Source organism: Mizuhopecten yessoensis, unplaced genomic scaffold (genome assembly GCF_002113885.1).
Source record: "Mizuhopecten yessoensis strain PY_sf001 unplaced genomic scaffold, ASM211388v2 scaffold11047, whole genome shotgun sequence".
Taxonomy (NCBI): Eukaryota; Metazoa; Mollusca; class Bivalvia; order Pectinida; family Pectinidae; genus Mizuhopecten; species Mizuhopecten yessoensis.
In genome coordinates, this window is record NW_018408852.1 from 1,012,112 (window position 1) to 1,030,525 (window position 18,414).

The window sequence follows — 18,414 nt, forward strand, 5'->3', positions numbered from 1 at the left end:
GACTTATCGACAGCAACCATACGACAAGTCATGTGTAATAAGTCTGATTTAACTGTTTTGGGTTTCGATTTTGTTACTTGACATCTTCGCTGTTCGGTTACATTGAATTTCTTTGAAGTGATACACACTACATAATTCTCAGCTGCTGTGCATGGTATTTTTGTTTAAGTTAATTCCATTAAAATAAAGTAACTACATTTGCGAGATAATGCATCTGTATTCTCAAACGATAAGCATGTCCATTCTAAATATTAATATGTACACAGCTGCCGCCTCTCAATTCGCTCGGGTTACATTTCCATAATTCATATTTATTCTCTGCATATATATACCAAACGTTTTATCCTTTATTGATTATGGACTTAGAAACAAAATACTTATACCTGAAAAATAGTTTTGAAAGAGTCTTCCAAAATAATATGTTAGTCTTCGGAATAGCCAAGTACAGTGAGGTAAGTTTGTTTTCACCTTTAGATAAGATTAACCCCCATTCCGTACTTACAAAAAGGTTGATGTCTGTGTTTTATATACATGTGGTAAGACCTTTTCTATTACTTAGTTTTATAGTTAATAATTAAATACATCTTCTTAATATGTATTCAAACATGACTATATTGCAACGTAAATCTGTGGCGAAAATAATAAATACATATAATGAGATTTCACCTGTCGCATTGGTCATACACGTGAACAAGTAATAAAACCCAAACTGTACTTAATTATTTAACTCTTAAACACCTGTCGTTTCATCTACTCTCATGAACAAACCACCTGTACAGTACTTATCTATGACGGACAATTATGTGTTAGATATGTAAAGGCATTTTAGGGTTATCATTAGTATTTATTTTGCTAACGGTCGCTTGACAGAAGTACATATGCAGATGGAAACAAATTAATCTTTTTGTTGTCCCCAATGTTATGATGTTATTGCTAGAGGATCTGTCGTGTAATGGATGAACACAACACTGGTGTTTTTACATATTCCCTAATAAGGTTGTGTAATGTTTATTTATGTTAATCTTTAAACTGTTCATATTAAATGTATGAAATTTTCAAAGGATATTCAACGCTTATATTTATTTTTATTTTTTCAGTTCCTGCTATTTATGTTTTTTGTTTTTCCGCGATTCCTATGGTTGTTTATTATTTTGTGTTTTGTCATATCCTAATGTTCCATTGGTTCTTGTTTGGTATGTGTTTGCTCGGTTCCTGTTATGTTTTAAATTGTTTCCTGACTTTTCTGTTGTCGTTTTCTTTTAACGTTTCCTCCGATTCAAATATCTTTTAGTTTTGGCGTTTCATTGGTTCCTACTTTGTAAGAGTCCATTTATCATTTTATTGTGTGGTTCATTGAATCACAATGTCTTTTCGTTTTGCTGTTTTCTCGATTCCTGTTGTCATTACATTTTGATATTTGCTCAGTTCCTGTTGTCGTCTATTTTGTGTTTCCTTTGGTATTCGTTTAGTTCCTGTTGTCTTTTTCATATTACCGGCTGTGGAGATTCCTGAGTTCGTGGATTTTATTTTATTTGATATTCGCTAAATTCCTGTTAGTGTGGTGATTCCTCAGTTCCTTTACGATTTTTATAAAGGTGATTCCTCAGTTCCTTTTCTTTTTTTACTCTGGTGATCCCCAGTTCCTGTTGTATTTTTATTTTGGTGATTCCTCAGTTCCTTTTCTCTTTTTGCTGTGATGATTCCTCAATTTCTATGCTCTTTACCTTGTGGTGATTCATCAGTTCCTTTTCTCTGTCTATAGTGGTGATTCCTTAGTTCCTTTTCTCTTTTTGCTGTGATGATTCCTCAATTTCTATGCTCTTTACCTTGTGGTGATTCATCAGTTTCTTTTCTCTTTTTATAGTGGTGATTCCTTAGTTCCTTTTTTTGTGGTGATTGATCAGTTCCTTTTTTTTTGTTATTTTGGTGATTCCTCAGTCCCTTTCCACTTTCATTGTTGTGATTCCTCAGTTCCTTTTCTCTTTTTACTGTTGTGATTCCCCAGTTCCTTTTCTCTTTTTACTGTGGTGATTCCTCAGTTCCTTTTCTCTTTTTACTGTGGTGATTCCTCAGTTCCTTTTCTCTTTTTACTGTGGTGATTCTTCAGGTCCTTTTCTCTTTTTACTGTGGTGATTCCTCAGTTCCTTTTCTCTTTTTACTGTGGTGATTCCTCAGTTCCTTTTCTCTTTTTATTGTGGTGATTTCTCAGTTCCTGTGTCTTTTATTGTGGTGATTCCTCAGTTCCTGTGTCTTTTTATTGTGGTGATTCCTCAGTTCCTGTGTCTTTTTACTGTGGTGATTCCTCAGCTCCTATGCTCTTTACCTTGTGGTGATTCCTCCTTTTATTATGGTGATTCCTCAGTTCATTTTCTCTTTTTATTGTGTTTATTCCTCAGTTCATTTTCTCTTTGTACTTAAGGTGATTCCTCAGTTCATTTTCTCTTTTTATTGTGGTGATTCCTCAGTGTCTGAGTCGTTTTACTGTGGTGATTCCTTAGTTGCTGTGTCTTTTTACTGTGGTGATTCCTCAGGTTTTTTTTTGTCGTTTGTGGGAAATCTCATGTCCGTTTTTCTTGTGAATGTGGTAATTCCTCAGTTCTTGTTGTCTTTTTATTGTGGTGACTTCTCAGTTCCTTTTCTCTTTTTAGTTTGTTGTTCGTTCAGTTCCTTTTAAGCTCACCTGGTGCAAAGAACCATTGTGAGCTTATCTAATATCGCAGCGTCCGTCGTCCGTTTACCTTTCCTTTTAAATGCTACTAGTCCCGCACGGCCAAGTAGATGTCGACTAAATTTGGTATGGAGCATCCTTAGGCCAAGGGGACTCAATTTTGTATAAACGGTGGTTGTGGCCCCCTTGGGGGCAGATGGGCAGGGCCAAATAATCGAAATAGACGTAAAACCTTTAAAATCCTTCTCATACCCAAGGGATGAAGGGATTTCCTCCCAATTTGGTCTGGTGCATCCTTGGGCTAAAGGGATTCAATTTTTTATAAACAGTGAGTGTGGTTCCCCTGGAGTCAGAGGGCCGGGCCCAATAGGTGAAATAGAGCAAATTCTTCAAAATCCTTCTTTTCTGTAGGAACGACAGGATTTTGTCCAAATTTTGTATGAAGCGCCCTTTGGTGAAGGGGAACCAACATTGTATAAAAAGTTGGCCTGGCCCTAACTGGGGGCAGAGAGGCGGGCCCAATAAAGGATATAAAGGAATAGCTTTAATATCTTTTTTCTTCCGTTTGGATAATGGTATTTTGACCATTTGAACAGTAGGATCCAATGGGGAAGAGAAATCAACAACGTATAAATGGTGGGTCTGCCCCCCCCCCCTTTGGCCTGAGGAGTTGGGCCCAGTAGGGGTAATTTAGCAAATTATTTAAAATTCCTCTCCCTCTGTAGGAATGACAGGATTTTGTTCTTATTTGGTCTAAAGCATCCTTTGGTGAAGGGGACTATATTTTGTATAAACGTTGGGTCTGACCTTCCGGAGCAGAGGGGCGGGGCAAAAGAAGGGAAACATAGCAAATTCTTCAAAATACCTCTTCTTTAGTAGGTATGACAGGAATTTTTCTCCAAATTTGGGACGAAGCACCCTTGGGTGAAGGGCAACCCCTTTTGTATAAAATGTGGGTTTTAACTCCCTGGGAAGAGGGGAGGGGCCACATAGGGAAAATAGAAAAATTGCTTTAAAATCCTTCTTCTTCTGTAGGAACGACAGGATTATGTCCATATTTGGTCTAAAGCATCCTTGGGTGAAGAGAACTAATTTGTATCAACGGTGGGTCTGACCCCCCAGGGGGAAAAGGGGCGGGGCCCAATAGTGGAAACAGCAAATTCTTCGAAATTCTCCTTTTCCTATAGGAATGATAGGGTTTTGTCCAATTGTATATAGATATAACCCTGACTAACCATGTAATACACGCACAGTAATATCTGGCTATTTCATCCTCAATTTTGCTAACATTTCCAGGTGAGTGATACAGGCCTTTTGTTTTTTTAAATGTAGTGATTCCTCAGTTCCTACACATATGTAGTCCTTTTTCTTGTGGTTATTCCATAGTTCCTGTAGTCTTTTTATGTGGTTAATCCTTAGCCAATTTATCTTTTTCTGTTGGTGATTCCTCAATTCCTTTTCTCTGTTAATGTGGTGATTCCTCAATTCCTTTTCTCTGTTAATGTGGTGATTCCTCAGTTCCTCTTGTCTTTTTAATGTGGTGATTCCTCAGTTCATTATCTCTTTTTACTTTGGTGATTTCGCAGTTCCTGTGGTCTTTTTCCTTTTACCTTCTGTAATGTTTCATCAAAGTCTTTGTTGTTTTATTTTGATATTTGCTCTGTTAATGTTGTCTTTTTATTTTGGTGTTTGTTCGGTTCCTTTAGGGTTTTTTTCCTGTTTCCTTCTCTGGTGATTCCTAAGTTCCTGTTTTCTTTTAACGACGGTGACTCCGGGGTTCCTGTAGTCTTTGTATTGTAGTAATTCTTAGTTCCTCTTGCCTTTTGATCGTGGTGAGTCCTCAGTTCTCGTTGTCTTTTAATTTCGGTATGCGCTCAGTTCCCGTTGTCTTCTTATGTATGTATTCACTCATTTCCTTTTGTATTTTTTTTTCTGTTACCTTCTGTGGAGATTCATCAGTTCCATTTGTCTGGTTATTGTTGTGATTCCTCAATTCCTGTTTTTTTAATTCTGTGTTTCCTGTTATTTTGTGTGTTTGTTTCCTCAGTTCCTGTTTTGTCTTGTTCCTGTGTTTCCTATGTTATTTTGTGTGTTTGTTTCTGTGTTTCCTCTGTTATTTTGTGTGTTTGTTTCTGTGTTTTCTCTGTTATTTTGTGTGTTTATTTTCTCAGTTCCTCTTGTTAACCCAGTAAACACATGACGTTGGATCAACGTTGGATTACTGTTGTGTTCAGGTCGCGACGTCGACGACCTAGATCTAACGTCTATACACGTCTAAAGCAAGACGTTGTATACAAATTGTCAGGGTCTGACGTCTTGTCGACGTAGTTTAGAGATCACAATTACGACCGTGTCTTAAAAAAATCGGTACACATAAAAACACATACATTCGTTGATATTCATTTACATTTCTGTCTATAAAAAGGTTATTTTTCGTAATGGAATTCCTTCTGCAACAAGCAAAATCGATCCATTGAATCCATCGATTATCTCCCTTCAAAACATTTTCGATAGAGGGCACTGTATGGGACAAATTTCGAAAACTATCTTTTCGAAATTACGGAGCTATGTGTGATAAATTTAGTCTTAAAAATCTTTTTTTTTATAACACAAGTGTATCTTTTCTCACACGATCTCTCACCGTTTAACAAAAATAATTATGTTAAACAAAAAGGCGGGTTTCGAAATAAATAAAAACATAAATGCAGTTGTGTGTTTATTGTTTATTTTGTATCTGTATTATTGCTTGGGATTCAGAAAATGTTTTTTGTGGGTTCAAACCTGTATGTGTGTCGGAGAACTGGCTGAACGTCTTGGTAAATGGGGTGTCAACATATATAAAAAAATGATATTCACACCCGCCTGTACAGAATCCTGAAAATATCATTAAATAAACAGCTACATAAACAGATGAAGGTCAGGCTTATTTTAGGTATGTAAGACGTTGCTTAGACGTCGGGTTTCTGACGTCGGGACTCTGACGTCTATACAACGTCAGGTTTTGACGTCTAAAAAACTTTCATTTTCAACCAAAATCCAACGTCAATCGAACATCAGGGTCTGACGTTGATCCAACGTTTATCCAACGTCATTTGCCCACTGGGAAGACTCTATGTTGTGTGGCAATGGGATGGTTATTTTTGGCATTTATTCCCTAAAACAACCTGTACTATCGTGATGACTAAAACATTGATTACAACTCAGTTCTCATATTAATGTCAGGCACACCATTCACTTTCTCTACCTGTTCTTCGTTTTGTCTACATTCCCATTTTGAATGTTCCAGTTTTTCGCGTCAAACATATTTTTTTCTGTTGTTTTTTGTTGTTGCAAATGTTTTGGTTGTAAACAAATATCATGACCAACAAACCTGATCTCAATGAGTTGTTTTAGCTGGAAGGGACTTTTACTTCTATCCAATCCATCTGTTCCAGCCAAGTCTGGCTATTTGAGGTTAATGTGATTGATCCAATGTCATATAGCACGAAATACCTTGCTACCCTCATATATGTCCATGTCAGGCAGTTACAACATTAGTACATGTATCCCGTCAATAGTGACTTAACACGCATTGTCAAACAGCCTAACTGTCAAACTAAAAAAACTCCCTTAGTCGTCTTCTCTGTGACCAATAGACCTTTGTGTACATATCGCGTTTTCGTTTATTCTTACATTGACATTATGTTCCAGTATTACTAGGAACATCTACAGTTGCGACATCAAAGCATGCCAACTATCGTAAAATCAACCAATCTACATTTTTGCGTATTTGATTAACAATAGACTCAAATTTATGGAGAGGACAATTGATTTGATTTTCACAAATGGGTAATCTTGTCTAGTCCTACAATACACATAGATATTGTATTTCGGGAAATTTTCGCTCTGTCAAATTTTCGCCCTTCCAGTATAAAATCTTCGCCTAAGCACAATTTTACATTCGGCCTTCACATTTAAGACCTATGCATATTTTGTTGTTAACGAATATTCACTGTTATGATAAATTCACCCTAATTACAGAGGGCTAAACAGGCGAAACACTAAACTTCAGGGGAAATTTCCCGGTATACAGTATGTGTGATTATTATATGTAATATGTTAAATCGATGAACCGATCATTAAATAAATGTGTTTTTTTCATTTGCAGTACTAACTCTGCGCATCGTGTACGGATCCCAGACTCATGGAGGCCTTTTGTCGGGGATTGCTTGTAGCCATTGTCGTGACATGTATACTTTCCCCGATAAAACCAGTGGGGGCAAGCAAAAATAAGGGGAAGAAACTACCAACAGAAGAGGAAATACACTTTACAGAGTTGATACAAAATGCCATAGAATATGCCGAAAAGGCCTGGGCTGAGGACACACTCAAGAAATCAGAATCGTACAAACATGGTAAGGCATTGGTTATGTACGTCTTACAAGTAGACATACGCAAATATGGTTTGATATCAGTTTCCTTTAGCTTGGTAGCCAAAAGTTAAAACTAACGTTAGCTATTCTATGTATGGTTAAGAAGGTAAAACGACAGCCAAGACGATGCATTAAGCATGAGTAATTTGACAAACTAGACATATTTTGACATGTTGAGAGAACTGTTATATGCAAACTTTTTTTTTCTTTCATATGAAATATGATAGGATAGCCATTACCGTGTGTGACTTTTGAGGTCAGACACAGGTGTGACCTGGTTATACCTTATTGTTGTATCATCTGGTTAGCATATCGTTTATAAACCTGATAAAGCGTTACTTACGTGTAACGCGGTTGCCCGACAAATATTCACAAAGGAAGATATATTGATTCAGACACACACTGTTTTTCTACTAAACGGAGGCAGCCGTTGAAAGGGGTTTTAGAATAATCATGTTCTATGCAATTAAATAATAATTCAGTTGCATTTCCATGTTTATCATACAAGTCACGTTCATGTTATAAGTCACTAACATATTGATACACATGTATGTACAGACTACTGGCCTAACTGTGGTGATATGTTGCTATAGATTTTATAATGTTCAACATTTCTTGGCTATGGTTATTATCGTCGACGTTGATATCTTTGTTATACTTACTTGAACTACGTAGATTTATTTATGTACATGTATGTACTTTTTGGTGTTGACTTATCAATGATGTTTATGGCTAAACTGGTCTAGTGACGTACATGTGAAACAGATGGTAATGGTAAAAAAAACACATTTATTAAAGTGTTAATATAAACCGGTTATGAAGATGTATTGAATTAATTTGTTGACATGCATATTATGCTTAGCTATTTATTGTGGTAAATAGTAGTTAATCACATATTAAACTATAAACTTAACATTTACATAGTTGCTCACATATTTATAAACTTTGTTTATAATGTGGATATAGTAACATATCTGTTGAAATGCATATGAATACTTATCTTAATAATGACATTATATAAATGTAGCTGCTGTATGTGCTTGATACATGTTTCTTTGGCGATTTATTTACGCAGGTGTTCACTTGTTTGTTAAACTTAAGCGTGTATGGTGATTTCTAGCATAATTTGTGCATATTTTATCACGCTTAGGCCATGTGTTACTAGGCGAACCATTGATGACTAGTGCTCTAGTCGACACACATCGATAGTATGCGTAGAAATGTCATAATCCGATATGCTGACCTCAAATGTCCCTCAAGAATGACGCCACATCCGAGCGTCAACCACTATGAGATGTAATTTTGAAATCTTAAACGGCGTGAAAGAGATGCCTCTGCTGATATGGAACGTTTCCGTCATTCTGGTTTAGTTAAACAATTAACACAACGTTTAATAGATTCCGGAAGGAGAAAATTCCATATTTTTAACGAAAGTTTTATGTAACTCCGGTTCGTTGCGTTTGAAATTACAAGACAGTACAATGCATTCTCGTGTTTTTTGAAAGTATGAAATTAGTAGCTAATAGATATGATAATCAATCGTCAATCGCTGTGAAATATTCTTATTTGTCAAAACAGTTCAATTTCCATAAGTATAAACAAATGTGTATGATTTGGTTAAACGAAGATAGCATTTTAACTTAAATTTGACATGTTACATGTAATGACTTTTGCTAGATTTTGGTGAAATGATGAAAAGTGTAAAGTACTTGACTTAATAAAGCTACATATTGACATTTTTATGCTTGATTATGACGATGTATTTACTTAGGTGTTGACACTAAGAACCAGAGAAGCAGTGATGGACAATTGAGCTTGTTCGCAGACGAGGATCCTAAAGGCGAACGTCTCGAGGAGTTGGCTTATATTTCCCTGGAAGCCACAAAAAAGCTGGAACGATCGTAAGAATGGAATCATTTGTAATAATAACGTTGATTTTTTATTCAAAATTAACAAACAATATTGTCAGAAATGTAACCTCACGAATACGTTTTTTTAGTAATTGGCATTAAAATATTCCCATATACCAAATTAAAGGAATATATAACTTGTTTGGATTGAATACAATTATAGGGATTTGTTTTAAATTGTTACAATAGTACGGTATTTTCTTTATGACATTAATAACATGAAAATCAACCGTCACACCTGGATGCTTTTACGGTTTTTCACGAACGGGCTGAAAGATGAAGGATACTAACAAGCCTTATAATGGATAGGTCCCCAATTAGACTGCAACACTGCCTTGATGCGCCACTGAGTATATATTTTCTGACTTGAAATGAATCATCAGCGATGTATTAGAATTAAGGATTGAATCTTGCTTTGGTCGATTTCATGGGGTGATGAATTGAGCTATTTTTGAAACAAATTTAATGCACTGCGAAAATTAAAACTTTTCAATCAAAATATGTTTATACAAATTCTTGTAACTTGTGAAAGTCCATTCGGATTGTTTGTCACAGATTCTGGAGCTTGTGCAAGTCTACCTATTGACGTAATGAAAACAAACATAGTCCGTCATTTAATGACGACCATACATCATGATGGTGTACGCTGATACTTCATTACAGCCAAATTATGAAGAAACAAAACGCAAATACTTATTTTCAATGTCATATTTAATTTTTGTTGATGAATTCATACAATGTACGTTTAGATATTAAATGTTTTGACGCGTCATCGCAGTAGAATAATGTCTAGACGTGGTGCGCAGGCGTGGTGCACAGGCGTGGTGCACAGGCGCAGCTGCGAGTCTACGGGAGCCATCATTTTACTAGCATGAAGTGGAGAGCCGCTTTTTAAGGTTCTAGTTCTACATCTTCTAGAATGTAAAGCTGCAGTAATTGAATGTCGAATTAGACATGAAACCAACCGTTACCTGAAAGGACGAAACAATTTGATATGGCAGTTGGCTGTTACAATGTAGACTGCATTTCATATATATGACGGGATCACATGAATGTGTGATCACCGTTGTTTTCTATTTGTACCCGGGGTTGACGCTAACACAAGAGGCATAATTGGTAGCTAGAGGGAGACCGATGATATTTTGCTTATCGTTATTGATTTAATAAAATGATTACATCTCACTCAAGAGATATGTATCGTCGTTGTTTCAAAATGTCAATAGTTATCTCCCTTCGCAAAATCTGAAAATTCCTATTCATACGCACAGGCAATGCCATTTCATCGGCAAATGAAACGGGTTACATTTGGTAGTTGAATTGAGTCAAACGTGAGTAGATATTGAAGTATTACGATATGAAGTCAGAAGTGTGTCGATATTTTGTTAAAATATTGTTATCTTTTTATTTATAGATCTAACGTATCTATATCGACCATACGTAGCTCTAAGACCTGGTTGAAAATATGGAAAACTCTGATACACGCATATTGTGATAAAACAAAGATCACGTGTGACCCGAATGCTCTTTACCGGTCGGCGAATGGGTCGTGTAATAACCTGCACCATCCAACCTGGGGAATGGCATTCACCCCACAACTGCGGTTTCTACCGCCAACCTACGATGATTGTAAGTGTGTAGGCTAACCTTAGTATAAACCTGGTTATGGAATTGTGTTTGAAGAAACCTTAAACCATTTAAAATACATTCATTTTCAAACAAAGTAATTGTAAATAGCTTATTCGTATCCATTTTGATAATAGAACGTTTCACTGTTATGTACGATATTGATACGATACATAATGTTTTTGTGTGTACAACTGAAATAATCTGCAACGCTCTCCTTCAAACGTACGTGAAAAATATTTGCAAGTCCGCTATGGTTTATGCAAAGTGTATAAGTAAAATAAACATTGGTATGTCACATAAACACGGATGTAACAGCAAAACATCCCTTTTCAAACTTAATTCACAGAAAAGTACGCATGTCACAGATACATGTCACAAAACACTTCTCACATAATGAACATTACACCTCTTACAGGAAAGTACTTTAAAATGCCAAAGGAGAGTGTAAATGCCAGACAGAAATAAAAATGTCCACCTGTCAGAAACGTATGTCTCTGAAAAAAACCAGTCACAGAAAATGCCCTATGTCACAGAAAAATATACGTCATAATGATACTCATATGTCAAAAGAAAAAATCATCTGCCAAAGGAAAACAGACATACATGCGTAAATCAAAGGAATTTAAATACACTAGACACATGGTCACATAATTTACATTTACATAGTTCACATGCGTCACAGAGTACATATGTCACAACAGGAACACATTTTTATATGTCACAGATAGGTATTCAATCATTGAGATAATCTCATGTCAACGAGAAATACACGTCACATAGATAAACGGATGCTATACACTTAAAACAAACTTTCTCTCGTCACAGAAAGCTACACATGCAAAACATACAGAAAAAGTCACGTCAACGAGAAATACACATGTAAATGTTTGCAGGCCATAACAAATATGAAACACACATGTCGTAGAAATGTTTACGTATTACAAAAAAGTATATACGCCACAAAACACTAAACATGACACAAAACACTACACATGTTATAAAACACTACACATGTCACAAAAAAACTGCATATGCCACAAACAGTTTCTCATGACAACAACATAGTACACAACAGTTCATTTATGACAAATAAAAACGACGGAGCCTTTAGAACAAATGTTACAGAAGGACGTATGTAGCCGAAAATACACAATCCATATGAAAGTATAAACGATATAGCAGGGCATATACAAAGTAATATACAATGTAACAGGGGTGTTCACTTTGTTAATATTTTTGAACAGGGATCGACTTACCCAGAACGAAATGTCACTCTGGTCGTACATTACCTAGTGCTAGGAAGATCAGTAACACCATGTTCTGTGAACACGATAAACTAAGGATTGCCAAAAATCACACCATCATGGTGATGGCGTGGGGACAATTTATAGATCACGATGTCATCTTTACACCGCTTTTCAAAGGTAAAGTGCCGTATTAAATTTCTGATTTTATATCTTGATTTTACGACACATTTGATAATACTTCTTTTTCCCTACAGTAATAGTCTACATATTAATGGTCATCCTTTGTCTGCAGTTATACAATGACCAGTCCATTGATCCAATAGGATGTTTATGTTACTTATTCATACATCATAATTTAACTTTGTAGTTTCGCTTTAAAATGTAGATAAGTTTGATAAATGTAAAACAAATCCTTTCATTTTGACATGTGTCCTATTAGAATGGGATATTATTTCAGTTGGTTAGATTTTTTCCCCGAAAAGCTTGGTTTAATTTCTTTCACACAAAAAATATTACGACGGCATAGTGCACCATCCATTTTATTGCATATTTTTGTTTCATATCAATTAACTCAGGAGCGAATGGTTCTGCTATAAGTTGCTGTGACAAGGATTCCGACCAAACCAGGTATGTCAATTAAGATATATTGTAATATTAGCATTCAAATTCGATCATTCAATCTAATACTTAAAAACAACAAAAATCCACCCAAAACAGATATGTCTTGAGATCAAACGGAAACGAACATATCTGCATATAATAAATGCAGTTTTTATCTTGCATACATTCAAATTTACTCACACATAAAATCTTCTTGTATTCACAGGCCTGAATGCTTTCCAATAGAAATACCTGGAGACGATCCACATTTCAAAAACAAGACATGCATGAACTTCGTTAGGTCAACTGCAAGTCCATCTCACTCCTGTCTGCCAGGTAAACTAATGTGCCCTACTGATAAAATATCGTGTAATAACCATCTGTTCATTGCTAATCAGTCTTGATTGTTATCGGTTACTCATAGCTATATTGCACAATCAGTTCCGTCTTTGTTGTCCCTTATCGAAACTTTCATGTAGAAATGCACAATGATTGTCTGTTACTTGCTGTTATGTTACATGTGATGATATCGTATCACATATTATGATGACTTGATGACTTACAAACTAGATGCAATGTATACGTTCTCAATTTTATTTAGAAAATATTTATGCTGTTTATTTTATTTTGCATTATCTTCAAAACAATCAACAGCCATATATTTGTTTCAGCACCTCGCGAACAGTTGAACCAGGTGACTTCCTATATTGATGCCTCCACTGTTTACGGCTCCTCTGAAAAGGAAACTAAATCTCTGAGAACAATGAAAAAAGGTACGCTGGTAATGTATTTACCGGATATAAGTATATACATCGAATGGAAAAGTATTGGCTTAGTGTTAATCTGTTTAAATTTACTTACGAGTGTTAATAGTTCTCAAGTTAAAGTCCAAATCATGTTACATGTAGACATAGCGTATAAACACCCGAAGAACAAAACGGCGTTTCACTAATTCCATAAAAAAATACTATAGAAACACATTTAACATCCTATAAATTTCCACAGGGAAGCTGCTGACATCCAAAGGAGGGTTACCCCCAGCGGGGAAAGAAAAATCTTGCGTGTTACAGCACCCTAAGGAGTACTGCTTTCGTGCAGGTATTTAGAAAAATGAATATTCTTTTTGGACAAGACCATGTTACGCTAGAAACGTGATTAAAAAGAAAATCCGGATGATGAAATGTTGACGAAATGTTCATTTTCTGTGTAACAGTTTAAGACTGATTAATGAACAAAACTTTTAAAAATTCAGAGATACAAACTAGTTTCGGATGTTTTTCATTTTTGTTTAATTGTTTAAGTAACCAAACAACTTCTGTTTTAAATATTATACGTAGAAACAACCAATAACTCAGAGTGAAAACGATACGGGGCCCTAAGGTTTCTATGACTCTTAAACCTTACTTTTCTGTATCATGGTTTGAAAATTTGAACAAAGAATAAATGACGGCATCGCATAATATATCATCTCCATGCTAAAACACGATACTTGAATATGTTTTCTAATGACACAACAGTCGAGTATCTTTTTACAGGTGATGTGTACAGTGTAAATTATGAATGATATATTTCGAGGTAATGGCATTTCAAGATTATGAGGTGGGTATCAAAATGTGTATGGCACCATTTCGTGTAGTAATAAAGTAAATATTCATATTAATTTACGTTTTCTCTAATGGGATATTATTTATGATACTGTAATTCGACAGGCGACAAGAGGGTCAATGTGGTACCAAACCTGAGCGCTACACATATTCTCTTCATCAACGAACACAACAGAATCGCCAAAAAGTTAGCAAGGTTGAATCGACACTGGACCGATGAAATCACCTTCCAGGAAACAAGGAAAATTATAATAGCCCTAATGCAGCACATAACCTACAGGGAATATCTACCGAAAACTCTGAATGCCGATCACATGAGTCACTATGGACTAAACTACTATCCTGGGAACTATAATAATGTATATGACCCCTCCAAAAATACTGGGACTAGAAATTCATTTGCTGCCGCCGCATTCCGCTATGGACATTCGCAGATTCCGCCCACTCAGTCGGTACTAGCGGAAGATCACATTACCTACAAGCACTACCCACTAGAAGAAACGTACCATAAGCCATTCCTGACACAGGAGGACAAGGGGAAAAACGTTGCTGGTCTTCTGCGGTGGCTGTCGACAGAACCTACTACATGTAATGATAGGTAAAAAATCAAGTAAACGTTGACAAACTTCGCCCTTTTTTGTTCATTTGCAACCAAATTAAAGAAATGTAGAAAATTCTGAAGCATTGAAATCACATTTAATACATGTATCACAATGCTTTATTTATCACATAATGTACCGTGTTATCCAGTGAATATACCCATGTCCCATATATTTATTTGCGTATGCATTTTATATGACCTATCAGCCCTATGATTGGTTATATTGTTTTATTGAATTGTTTCAATTGTGACGTCACACCTAGGACAAGTTTATGACGTCACTGGAGTCAATATACTGGCCTTTTTACATCTCAAGTTTGCATAAAAATGGTCGTTTTACAAATAAATACCACAAATCTTACACTCGTTTTCATTTCATATGAAAATTATAAATAAAACTCGTCAAGAATTCCTATATATATCTTTAAAAAGCGTTTATCATATATTTCATCTTTGTGTCATAATTAAATAATCGACGATTTTTGAGTTCATCCCAACATATTAGTTTTCTTCCTTGTAATAGAATTGTTTGAGTTATTAAACATGACTTTTACGTTCTCAATTTCTGTTTTCGTATTGCTACGTATGCTTAGATACACCTATGACATATAATCAGGATTCTGAAATATTAGGGATTAGGATTTATTTGCTAACTATTTAGAAAAAAGGATAAAAAAAACCCACCAATTTAAAGTTATCCACATGTTTTGTCCGTTTCAGGGTGTTTGAGCCACAGGTGCGTGATCTGTTATTTCTCGATAAGAAGGGGAACAGCTTTGACCTTCCGGCTATTAACATACAAAGAGGCAGAGACCATGGTATGCCTTGTTATAACGAGTGGCGTGAATGGTGTAATTTACCGGTAGCGAAAAGCTTTGAAGTAAGAGAAGGCGGCTTGGTGGATCACGATCCTGTGTGTGCTGGTCTACTCAAGAAAGCATACGGGTATGTTACAGTTTACGTGCATATCTTATTATCCTTATTATCATGTTACGTTTGTTAGCAGAAGTGATGAAAACATATGTTCAGCTTAAGAGTTTTTAATTTAGATTATAATGTATCTACATATTCAGTGATAATGGGTAGGTTGCTGTGGAATTCGCAAGCGATGTGGATATGATGTGATGATGATTTGTTTTCATTGTATGCGGCGATATGGTGCCTAAACTTTCAAAATTGTACTGATTAATGTATATGCTAATTGTATTAATTGTATATCTATGTACTGTAAAGCACTTTAGAGTGGCTTAATATGTTAGCTAGATAGGGCGCTATGTCAAATGTTGTATATTATTATTAAACATACCTGTATGTTGTTTGCAGGCATGTTAATGACATCGATCTGTACGCTGGGGCTATCAGTGAACAGCATATACCAAACGGTGAGGTGGGTCCAACCTTTGCCTGTATAATTGCAAGGCAATTCCATGCATATAAATATGGAGATCGATTTTGGTACGAACAAGTCGACAAACCAACCGCCTTCACGAGAGGTAAATAGTAATTAATTAATTGATATGTCTCCCTTGATAACTTATACATGTATCTCACCTACAGTTAACTTGTCGTAGTGAACTTTCTGTTCTTGTTAACGATGTTTTTAAATTTACGTTTGCTTTTAACGTTTTGCATATAAACTTGTTCGCGTAATGTTCAATTTTGCAATTAACGCTTAGCGCAAAAAAATTATGAAAATAAATATCATAAGAAAGGCAATATACCTTGCTTAATATTTTGTTGATCATGGTTTAAAGCTAGAATTACTCTAACACTGAACGGGTACTACAGATACATAAAGATGCCAATCTGAAGCGGATATCGCTATTTTATACTTGTTAATTAATCGATAGGATACGATTTATTTATGATTTTTCTTAATGTATCGGCGAATCATTTTATGAAGAAAGTTTTCTTATATTTAACTTAACGAAGTGACATTACAGCAGTATATCGCAACGGATTGCAATTGCAGTACATCAATAATAACGTCACCATATCTATCAGACATATTATATTCCTTCAGGTCTACAGATATTATTTAAGATTTTGTATGTAACTTTCTTTGTTTTCTTTACACAGCACAACTGAAGCAAATAAAGAAAATTACATTATCAAAGATATCTTGCGATAATTTCAAGATTCGCAAAATACAAAAGGACTCCTTTACAACCATATCTCCGAGGTAAGAGTTGAGACAGAGATATTTATCACTATTGGACAGTATCGATGTAACCTTTTTTACTTTTGCAAATGACAAACTCACATATCGCATATAGCATGGCATACTGTTTAGATGATATATATGTTTGTGAGTGGTAAATATGAAACATTTACATTTGAAGCAAGCCTACACATGTTCAGAAATACTAAAAATGAATAGAAACTGAAATGGTTATTATCGATAAAATTTATATTTGCGACATGTCAACAGAAGGAAATAAATCAACGAATTGGGGACGTACCATTGCTTATAGGTAATATGTGATTTCTAGTCTAAAACGGTATACCACTACGTATACTATTACTGTAAAAGTGGAAAGTCTGACGTGTGAAAATGTACCCTTTGTGACCTTAAATTGATAACGGTGTTGAATTGTTCGTGTTGCTTGTGGGTCTGAAATGTATTTATTCTTTATATCTATATTCTATATTTATACAATCTCTAAATAAATATTCGTGTGTAGATATTTTCTCAAAAACCAAACGCCAAACGTTCCTCTTTTACAGAGACTTTTCATTGCCTCTTCTTTATTTGTAATTGTCTCCTATTTACAGTAATCCCTTAACTGATTGTAAAACGTTACCCAAGCTGAAACTGAGACCCTGGAAGGAGACAATCGCTCAAACAAAAAAGAAGCATGGTTCGAATTATTAAAGAACATTTCTGTTATAACTGTTTTCATGTTTTCTATTATATATTTAAAAATATATCTTGCTTGATCATAATCTGGAAAATAATCTCTTCTGAATAATAATAAGAGATACGAAGATTGTTTGGTTTGTTTGTGTTTTACGTCTTTTAAGGAGGTGCCAGGTTTTTGTGTTGGAGAAAAACTGGGGATAAAAACAATATTCGGCAAGTACATGGTGATTTCATGACACAAACCATGACCTAGTAGGGGAGGGATTGTGATCGTAGAAGGTCAGACGCTTTAATCACTCGGCCACAGAGGCTCTAGATACAAAGCGTGTATTTGATAATTTAGCGAGTCATACAGAAACGCATTTGTAGTAGACGTAGTCAGATGAAGAGCTTCACATATGATATTTCAAAATCATGTACTTTTTTTCTAGGACATGGCAAGATATAATGATTTATCTGTAAATGCATGCAAGAAAATAAACTTTTTTTTATTACATATCCAGTTGCACGCCAAATCGACTTAAGTTCGCAAATATCATATAATTATGAAAGCTATCAACCTTCAGCTTGACAAGTATACTGAACACAAATAAAATTGTCTGAATAAATAATCATGTTTTCATCATGTCGTGACATTAGCATTTTACTTGAAATCAAAGCGTAGTGGAAAATTTCAAAAGTTAATTGATTTACGTCGCTGATTAACCAAATTTAGTCTCACAAAAATTAAAACTAAGTATCGCCCAGTGAGCTACGAGGTCATTGAACTCTTGTTTATGACCTTGTAATTTCAAAATGTTTAATAAAACGTATATCTGTATTCAAAGGCATTTCCAAAATATGCAGATACAACAACATACGTGAAAATACATGAGTATTATAC

At 35.2% G+C, this 18,414-nt stretch overlaps 1 protein-coding gene across 1 annotated transcript; it reads left to right on the top strand.

Annotated features, from left to right (window-relative positions):
- Window positions 1-363: 363 nt before the first annotated feature.
- LOC110465032 (peroxidase-like) lies at window positions 364-17,543 on the top strand. Its single transcript, XM_021520595.1, has 14 exons — window positions 364-452; window positions 6,816-7,062; window positions 8,852-8,981; window positions 10,402-10,616; window positions 11,861-12,040; window positions 12,439-12,490; window positions 12,690-12,799; window positions 13,135-13,236; window positions 13,469-13,561; window positions 14,173-14,665; window positions 15,389-15,613; window positions 15,992-16,161; window positions 16,748-16,850; window positions 17,444-17,543. Exons 2-14 carry the CDS (start codon window positions 6,852-6,854, stop codon window positions 17,541-17,543), a joined length of 2,184 nt encoding a protein of 727 aa, XP_021376270.1. The 5' UTR covers window positions 364-452; window positions 6,816-6,851.
- Window positions 17,544-18,414: the final 871 nt, after the last annotated feature.